At 62.7% G+C, this 9312-nt stretch overlaps 1 protein-coding gene across 1 annotated transcript in view; it reads left to right on the top strand.

Annotated features, from left to right (window-relative positions):
- HIP1R (huntingtin interacting protein 1 related) overlaps window positions 1-9312 on the top strand; it is a 28206-nt gene that overhangs the window by 10848 nt on the left and 8046 nt on the right. The window contains exons 2-10 of the mRNA XM_010841420.1: window positions 3948-4011; window positions 4411-4553; window positions 4825-4881; window positions 5752-5832; window positions 6152-6228; window positions 6468-6529; window positions 8162-8302; window positions 9007-9064; window positions 9184-9284. Of these exons, the coding sequence (XP_010839722.1) occupies window positions 3948-4011; window positions 4411-4553; window positions 4825-4881; window positions 5752-5832; window positions 6152-6228; window positions 6468-6529; window positions 8162-8302; window positions 9007-9064; window positions 9184-9284 (784 nt within the window). The remainder of the gene's footprint in view (window positions 1-3947; window positions 4012-4410; window positions 4554-4824; window positions 4882-5751; window positions 5833-6151; window positions 6229-6467; window positions 6530-8161; window positions 8303-9006; window positions 9065-9183; window positions 9285-9312) is intronic.

Genomic DNA, 9312 nt, shown 5'->3' with positions numbered 1-9312 from the left:
CCCCAGGATGGTGGCCACCCGCCCCTTGCCACTCCCCGCCCCCTCCCTGGACCCTCTCTTCAGTTTGGGCTCTTCTATCTCCACACCCAGTGAAAAAGTGAAAGTATTAGTCACTCGGTCATGTCCAACTCTTTGCGACCCCATGGACTGTATGTAGCCCATCAGGCTCCTCTGTCCATGGGATTCTCCAGGATACTGGAATGGGTTGTTGTTTCCCTTCTCCAGGGGATCTTCCTGACTTTTGGATTGAACCCATGTCTCCTGCATTGGCAGGCGGGTTCTTTATCACTTGTGCCACCTGGGAAGCCGGTCTCCACACCCAGGCTCCTAATCAACCCATTCTGCTTGAAGTTTCTGCTGTCTCCCGGAGGGAAAGGCTCTCTCCATGGCAGTTGATCCTGCCCGTCCTGAGAGATTATACTCTGTTGGCAGAACTGCCCCGCTTGTTGGACCAGGGCGGAAGGCAGCCTCTTTCAGTCCCTGGTGCCCCTCTGACTGCCCCCCACCCCTCGGTCTCCCCACAGGCACTGGGGGGCTGGTGGAGGACGTCGTGCTGTGTGGGCAGGACCGGGTGTCGTAGTCAGAGCTGCCCTGGACTGGAAGCCCGGGAGCAGAGCCATGGCGGAGTCGGCCGGCACAGATTCCTGGGCTGAGGAGAGGAATCCCGGTGTTCCCCACCCCCCGATTCTGCGGCACATGCAGGACAGTCTAGGGAGGCGATGGGCACCCCGGGACCTGCTGTCCTGTCCTGGGACGGGGCTTGGCTGCCGCGCCTGGCAGGAACAGCAGGCCTGTGAGCGTCCACAGACCCCCTCTGTGTGAGCGCTGTGCCTCCTTGGGAGGCTTCCCGGCCCACACATCTGCCGCTGCACACAACGGGGCCTGTTCCCTCCGGGAGGGACCCTGTTCCCGCAGCCTGTGGCTCGGGGAGCGGGTGGCACCAGGAGGCGGGGCTTGCGGGGGGACGGGAGGGGCCTGGTGCCCAGACTGTGCCGCGGGCCTGAGTCACCCACATCTCGCTGGGTCCCCAGAGCCTCCCTCGCTGCCTCTGGAAACTTTCCATGTGCACCCCACGGCACTGACATGGACTTGGGGGAAGGGGGTGGGGGGTGAGTAAGGACACTGTCAGGGGTGCTGAACGCGTGGAGAAGCGTAAATCAGGAGAGACTGAAACAGTGGGAGGAAGCGGGAAGGCCGGGTGCACTTCCTGGGGGTCCAGGCCCAGCCATGAGAGGGCGCTTACATCTGGACTGACGCTGTGGGAGGGCAGGGAGGTGGGCCCAGCTCCCGGCTCCCCTGCTGGGCCCCAGCCGGCCCACTGGGGCAGGGTGGGTCTCTGCTGCAGGCTGGGGGAAGAGGGGTGGGGAGCTGGCCTCCAGGAGGAAGGGGGTCTGGGGTCGGCCCCAGGACAGCGGGAGGGCAGGGCGCCTGCTGAGCCTGACTGCAGGTGACATTTTGGTGTCCCCCAGCCTTCGGGGCAGCCTGCTTTGCACGTGTGGCCCTCCTCTGCGCTGGCCCATGGTCTTGCAGGCCAGGTGGCAGTCGTCAGAGCCAGCTCAAGTGTCAGGGCAGCTGGGGGATGGGGTTACACACCCCAGAGACGGGCCCACTCCCGCCTTATGGGCTGGTGTGCCCGCCCCGCCAGCGCTCTACCTGTGCTGGGAGGAGGGGCCTGGGAGCTGGGCCGCAGGATTGTTGAGGACACAGCCAGACCTGCCTGTGCCCTTATTAGCTGTACAGATACCCAAGCTCCTGGAGCCTCAGTTTCCTCATCAGGAAAGTGGGCTCATGCCCACTGGGAGCGTGTTGCCCGGACCTGGCGCAGGGGAGTGCCCGGGCGTTGCTGGTTGTTGATCTCCGTCCTCAGCCTCTGTGGGCCGAGTTCTCTGCCTGGTGGGGCGTGATGTTGGCGAGCGGGCAGCAGTACACCCGGGCCAGCTCCTCTCACAGTTGATGCCTGTGGAACGCGGGCAAGCGCTGGGGCCTCGGGGAGGCCGAGCTGGCAGAGGACCAGTAAACACAGAACAGATGGCCAGGGAGCCTTCCGTGTCTGGCTCGCCGAGGCTTCTCACGTAAGGGGAGCCAGAACCAGCCTGTGTCCTCTCAGGACCCTGGTCCACAGTGAGGCCAGAGCCGCACCTCCAGCCTGGCCCTTGATGCTGGAGGAGCCGCCCCCTGGGGCCCAGCGTGCTGTGTGCCGCTGCCCAGCTCTCCCCGAGCCCCCAAGAACAGCCACAATGGGTGCTGTGTGTGAAAGGAGGTCAGCCGGCCTGGCTGGGGTGGGCGCGAGGGGCCCGGCCGGCCCAGCCCCAGCCGCTCCCAGGTCCGGGAGCCGGAGCAGAAAGCACGGCCTTGGCTCTTGGGGTTGTTCTCCTAGCAGAGCAGGCCTTCCGTCGGTCACAACAGGACCACAGATGAGTGAGATCGCCTCGTGCCTGGCAGGGCCAGGTCCTGTTGTCCCCGCTCCAGAGACGGAGAGCAGAGTGGCCTCTGGGTTAGAAAGAAAGGAAGCGCCCACTGCCCCTCGGGGCTCTCTCTCCATCCTGTCTTGCTCCCATCACAGCTGGGCCCGTTCCAGACAAGTCAGGGCAGGACCGGGCTGCCGGGGGAGTAGGGACCCCCTTGCCCAGCTTTGAGAGCTCCCTGGACGGCCTGAGGCCACGTGGGGTCTGGGGCCGCACTTGTGGGGGACTTGGGAGAATCGCTGAGCTGGAGAGGTGTCTACACTGGGCAGGGACCCCATCCAACCCTCCCACCAACCAGCAGCTCTTCTCACTCGATCCACAAGCTCGGGGCTAGGTGGGTGGACAGAGGCTTACAAGACCTGTCACCAGGTGGAGAATTAAAACATATCCATGAGCAAGCCCAGGGCCAGTGGTGGTTCCTGGGTGAGTGGGGTGGGGGTGACAGTCAGTGCCCTGAGCCTTTGGTGAGGGAACAGTCATATCCAGGAAGCCTTCTCGGAAGAGGAGGCATTGTGCTCAGGGGGTCAAGACTCCAGCAGGTGGAGGAGGGAGGGGACCTGAGGCTGCCACCTTGCTCGGAGCCTGAGTGGGGGCAGCACGTGTGTAGGTGGGTCCCCCCTTCCTGCCACCCTTGGTGGGTTGCAGTCACTGTTTGGGTCAGTGGGGCTGGGAGCTGAGTCAGGACTCACCCACCCAGGATGCACACAGACAGGCTGTGGGACCTGGTGTCTCCTGGTTTTCCACGTAGTGGCTGTGGGGGCCTCATCTCTCTAGGCCAGGCCCCGGGGTAAAGTGGGGGTGACATGCATCTCCCGGTGGAGTCCTGGAAGGCTCAGGCCACAGCAGTCTCTCCAAGAGGCGGGACCCTTGGAAGCTGTCAGGAGGGGACTGGCCTTGCCCACAGGGTCCCGGGGGCCACACCTTCTGGGGAGAAGGAACCGCCTGCAGTTTTCAGATCAGAGTTGTTCTCCTGCAGCACAAGCTGGCCCTTGGCCTTATTTCCCAGACCCCAGATGCTCTCCGTGGCGGCGGCATCGAGAGTTAGTTGTAGTTTGAGTTGCACGTATCAAGTGAAAGAAGAGTCCCGAGTGGTCTGGTTTGCTTAGGTTAGAGAATTTCTTTTTTTAAAATCATATTTATTTAATTTTTGGCTGCGTTGGGTCTTAGTTGTGGCGGGCAGGATCTCACCTTGTGGCTCTCAGGCTCAGGAGTTGCAGTGGGCAGGCTTAGTTGCCCCGTGGCACGGGGACTCTTGGTTCCCAGCCAGGGGTCAAACCCGCGTCCCCGGCATTGGAAGGTGGATTCTTCACCACTGGACCACCAGGGAAGTCCCTCAGAATTTCTGTTCTCCCCTCATCTCTCCCCTCGCCTCTAACCAGCGGGAAGGATCCATCCTGTCTGTGTGTCCCCTCCGTTGGCTGCTCTCTCCGGGGAAGGCTGCCGGGTGGGTCTCTGACCTCCGTCTCCTCTGTCCCCTCCCAGGCCATCAGCATCAGCAAAGCCATCAACACCCAGGAGGCCCCCGTGAAGGAGAAGCACGCCCGGCGTATCCTCCCTGCGGCCGTTCCTCTGGGCCCTGGGGGAGCTGGGGAGTGTGAGGCGCGCATGGGGGAGATGGATGTGGGGAGCAGCGGGCACTGTGGACGGCCCGGTGAGGCGTGGCTCCCACGGCCTGGTGCCAGCCTCGCTCGGCCCCTTCCAGACTCTGAGTCCCGCCTGGGGAAGGCCACCTATTGTCTTGGGCCGTTGGGCCTGGCATGGGACGTGGGGCATGACCGTGCCTTGCTTAGCTGAGAACCACAGTGCTCATAGGGGCCAGCGGGGGGCGGGGAGGGGGCGGGTGGCCCGCCACCCCCGTCTGCGGTCAGTCTCCTGCTTGGCTGCACCCGCCGAGCCCTCACCCACACTGGGGCCCTGCCGTGTGCACTTGGCCTTGACCTGGCAGGCATCATCCTGGGCACTCACCACGAGAAGGGGGCCTTCACCTTCTGGTCCTACGCCATCGGGCTCCCGCTGCCCAGCAGCGCCATCCTCAGCTGGAAGTTCTGCCATGTGCTCCACAAGGTCCTCCGGGACGGGCACCCCAATGTGAGTAGCTGCCGCCCGCTGGTCCAGGGGCCCTGGCCCTCTGTCTGCCGCCCCCCCACCCCCGCGAGCACCCCCGAGCCACGTCCTCTGAAATGAGTGAGGGACCGTCCCCAAGTCTGGGTCCCTCAGCTCTGGGCTGGCCTCTTGTCCTGCCTGCTGCCCTCCCTCTGCCCCGCCTCGAGGGAGCATGTGTCACCCCCTGCCCCCGGCCCCATGCCCCGGAAGGCACCGGCTCCTTCATCCTTCCCCCTTTGTCCCCGCCTCGAGGCAGGTGCTACACGACTGCCAGCGGTACCGGAGCAACATTCGGGAGATCGGAGACCTGTGGGTAGGTGCGGGGAGCGGGCGCAGGGGCGTGGGGGCACACGGGGCCTGGGGAACGCAGCCCCAGTGGTGGTGTCCTCCCAGTAGAGTCAGAGCCACGTTCTCGGGGGCCGCGGTTGGGGAGAAGAGCATCAGTACCTGAACCTGAGCCTTGTTCTTAAGACCTGGCACAGGAAGCCCCAGACGCACCGCTGGTGGGCCCGCCAGCTCCAGAATTCACCCTTCAGTCCCTGGAGGTCGAGTGCCCCACGCTGAGTCTAGGTGAGGGGTGCAGACTCTGGGCCCCCCAGGACCATTGGCAGCTGTCGAATCTTGGGAATCTGCGTTTTCAGCAGGCTCCCCAAAGATTCTCATCCACAAGGAGGTCTCAGAGCCCCCAGGAGCGTGTGTTCTAGGTCTGCTCCACAATCAGGAATCAGGGGCATCCCCCAGCAGAGAGAGGGCCCCGGCCTTATTTGTCCTCCAGGAGCATGGCTGGGGCCGCATCAGCCATGCAGGGGGCCGGGCGGGCCTCTGGAACCGACCAACCTGCAGTGGGGAGGCCCCTAGAAGGAAAACGGCGTCCCTGCTGCCACCTGCAGACGTGGGCCCAGCTGCTGTGGCCACGGGGGACGTGGTGTTGGGAGGAGGTAGTGGGGAGGGTGTGTGTACACACCCATAGGAATGTAGCTCCTTGGCTGCCACCAGCATTTTAATATAGTGTCCCGGCTCAGAACTGGCCTCTTGCCTGGACAAAGAGCTCTTTTGTCACAAGAGTCTCTCTGGCAAGACCGATAAGGAGAGAGCAATAGGCAGGGAGGGAGCTGGCAGAGAAACTCTTCAGGGAAAGAAGGTCAGCCACCTCTGGTGAGCTGAGCAGTGTTTTTCTCCACAGGGCCACTTGCACGACCGATACGGGCAGCTGGTGAATATTTACACCAAACTCTTGCTGACCAAGATCGCCTTTCACCTCAAGGTAGCTTCCTCAGGGGAGTCTGGGGCTCTTCCCCCCGCTCCACCGCCACGACATCAAGGAGGGTTGGGGGGTGTCGGACACTCCAGACAGATGGCAGGGAAGTCAGAAGGCCTAGGGGTGGCTCCCAACGTGGGGCTCTGGCTGGACCTTGCATCCTCTCCACCTCAGTGTCCGCAGGCAGTGCCCAGGGCGGGTGGTGGCTCCACAGGCTAGGGGGTGGGGGCTGCTTGTCCAGCCCCCTCCCTCCCTCAGAGACTGGAGGCAGCACTGGGCCAGAGCCGAGGGGGGCTGAGGTTGCATGGGGGTGTCCTCTCCATAGCACCCGCAGTTTCCTGCGGGCCTGGAGGTGACAGACGAGGTGCTGGAGAAGGCGGCTGGGACCGACGTCAACAACATGTGAGTCCCCCGGCTCCCCCAGGGTGGGGGTCGTGCCCTGTCCCAGGGCCAAAGGTCACGGGTACCCAGGAGATGAGGCTGAAGCTAAAGGGATGGGCTTACGTGGAACTGGGTGTTTCGGCTGAAGGACCGCCTTCTGGGTATCATGCGAGGGTGTAGCCACGAGCATCCTTCCTGCCTGGGGGGTTGGGGGCGCGCCCTGCACCCCTCCCACCCAGCTCTTCCTCCTTCCCCTGTAGCTTCCAGCTCACTGTGGAGATGTTCGATTACATGGACTGCGAGCTGAAGCTCTCTGAATCAGGTGAGCCGCCGGGGGGACCCTGGGTGTGTAGTCCTTGGTCATGGGGCCTCCAGGTGCCCCAAAGCGCAGGGAGGAGAGGCCTTTTCACCCCTGCAGGATGCCAGGCCACCGGTGGGCATGTCCAGGGCGAGGTCTGGCAGAAGGAGCCCCGCTGTGTTGGCCCCGAGGTAGGAGAGGGGAGGGCAGGCCGTGGAGGACCCCAGGAGCCATGTCTTCAGGTTTCCGACCACCTCCTCCTACCCAGGGCAGTTAGTTTGGGACAGTCCCACCCATTCTCTGCCGTGAAAGGCCTCTGAGTCACTTCAGATCTCCCTGCCCAGGAACCCAACAGCCTTAGGATAGGAAATCTCAGCTCCCCCACCTCCCCACGCTGCCACCAGGGCTGCAGAGGTGACGGTTTTGAGTGGCAGCTTCGAGACAACTTGTGGGTGACTCGGTGCGCTCCATAGGAGAGTGAGAGGCAGATACCTTTTTAAGGGGAAGCCAGGAGTTAGAAAGAGTGGGTCCCGGCAGCCTCCTGGCGCCGGTGTCTGGACCCTGAGGCCGGGTGATCTGGGGTTGGGGGCAGCTGTCCGGAGGCGTGCCTCTCCCCGAGGGCACCCCCACCCCACGTGCCAGCATCTCCTGGAGAAACAGCCTGAGGGGGAGTGGGCGTTCCCCACCCTGAGCTTTCTAACAGCCCCAAACGGAAACGTCCTGAACGCCCCCCAGATGAGAAGTGACTGCGTTAACACAACCCCAAGTCGTGTTTTATGTATATTTAGATTTTTTTACAAGGAAAACACACTTGGTGTGACACGTAACTAAGAATCAAGGCTTGAGCAGGTGCTGTGCCTCCCCCACGGCCCTTCCCTCCCGGGCGTCCTCGTGTCACTTTGGAGGCTTGCAGTCGGCCCCACCCCAGGCAAGGCGGGAGGAGGCCCGGGGTGAGGCCCCCCGTCTGGAACAGTGTCCCCCGTGGGCCGCCCTGGGTGTCACCTACTCACGTCTCTCTCTGCCCCAGAGAGGGGCCCGGCCTGGGGCAGCAGTACATCTGTCTCTTTCCCTCCTGCTTGGTCCATCAGATGAAAGGATGATTCTCAGGGGCAGGGAAGATTGACCCCGGGAGCAAGTGAGGTTTTGGGGTCCCTTGGGGTTTGCAGAACCACATCCTGAATCTGCTGCTATGAGACTGGCCAAGCCTGGGCTGTTCCACGTCTGCGCAACCTTAGGTCTCTCAGATTCAGAGTGAGGGGGGAGCCTGTGGGTACAGGACTGTCGAAGTCTCCCGGATCCTCGGGCCCGCTGCCTGGAGGCTCTCGGGAGACGAGAGTCGCTGGCCGAGCTGAGCTGGGGTTCGTGTGCCCCCGCCTTGCTGTCATCCTCATTGGTGGGAGGGCTGGGCCTCAGTCTGCGGCAGCTTCAGAGCCTGGGGTCCAACCTTGCCTCGAGCGCGCCAGTTCCCAAGAGGCTGGGGTCGAGTCCCACTGCCCAGCAGGACTGGCAAGACCAGTAACCCAGGCCATTGCCCTGTCTTCGGGTGACAGCCAGCTGTCCTCACCGTGGTCATCCCTACTCCTGTGACCGGAGTAGGCTCCACACTGGTGTCTCCGGGTCCCCTGTTCAGGCTCCTCCCGCCCCTCTTTTCTGCAGTTTTCCGGCAGCTCAACACGGCCATCGCTGTGTCCCAGATGTCCTCAGGCCAGTGCCGCCTGGCCCCCCTCATCCAGGTCATCCAGGACTGCAGCCACCTCTACCACTACACGGTCAAGCTTATGTTCAAGCTGCACTCCTGTGAGTCCCCATGCCCTGAACCCTGCCTGCCTCGGCCCTGAGGGTCAGCTAAAGCCCCGGAGGGCTGTGTGGACAGCCTGTGTTAGGGATGGGAATTGAGCAATCTTTAAGATATTCATTTATTATAAATATATTTTTATATATTATTTATTTATTGCTTATATATTATTTATATAATGAGAAATAAGCCAATTACCCATTAATAGAAATAACATTTGTTATGGAAAAAAAATAACTATTTTCCAAAAACGAAGATTTAGCAGGGAGAGCTGCAGAGATTTACATGTTTGCAGTTTTCTTGACCGCCTGGCCTCGGAGGCCGCAGTGGGGCCTCTCCTGTGCCGCTGGGGAGGACCAGGGGGTCCCGTGGTGGCTCATTAGTGTTCAGAAGGGGTCTGTGCGCTGTTCACCGTCAGCCGTGGGCAGACTCCAGTCCTGACGCACCAGCAGAGCCTGGCGGGCAGTGGGCTGTGCTTGAGGTTCCGCCCATCCTTCGCTCACTCAGTTGAAAGCCTGACCCCCTCACAGGGGTTCCTGGGGCCTCCTGATGGTGGGTGGGACCCAACCAGGTGGCAGGAGGTCTTGTCTCTAGTCTCCGATGGTTTCTAGAAGGGGGAGGGGCAAGGAGGGGCCAGGGAGGGAGCCCTTTGAAGTCTCAGAGCGGTGAGCAGAGAGGAAGCCCCCTCCAACCTTGCTGCCCCCAGGTCTCCCAGCGGACACCCTGCAAGGTCACAGGGACCGGTTCCACGAACAGTTTCACAGGTACCGGCCCGGGCGGGGTTGAGGATGGCAAGAACGGGGCTCCTCGGCTCTCGCCACAGCGCGCTGGGGCTGCGGGCCGGGTCCTGGCTCCTGATCTCCTGCCTCCCTCCTTCCCGAAGCCTCAGGAACTTCTTCCGCAGAGCCTCGGACATGCTCTACTTCAAGCGGCTCATCCAGATCCCCCGGCTGCCCGAGGTACCTGCGCCCTCCAGTGGCCGCCGCCGGGGGCTGCAGCCCTCCCTGTCCCT

Source organism: Bison bison, unplaced genomic scaffold (assembly GCF_000754665.1).
Source record: "Bison bison bison isolate TAMUID 2011002044 unplaced genomic scaffold, Bison_UMD1.0 scf7180017864160, whole genome shotgun sequence".
Classification (NCBI taxonomy): domain Eukaryota; kingdom Metazoa; phylum Chordata; class Mammalia; order Artiodactyla; family Bovidae; genus Bison; species Bison bison.
The sequence above is the reverse complement of the archived record's forward strand: the minus strand, read 5'-3'. Positions and strand labels throughout refer to the sequence as shown.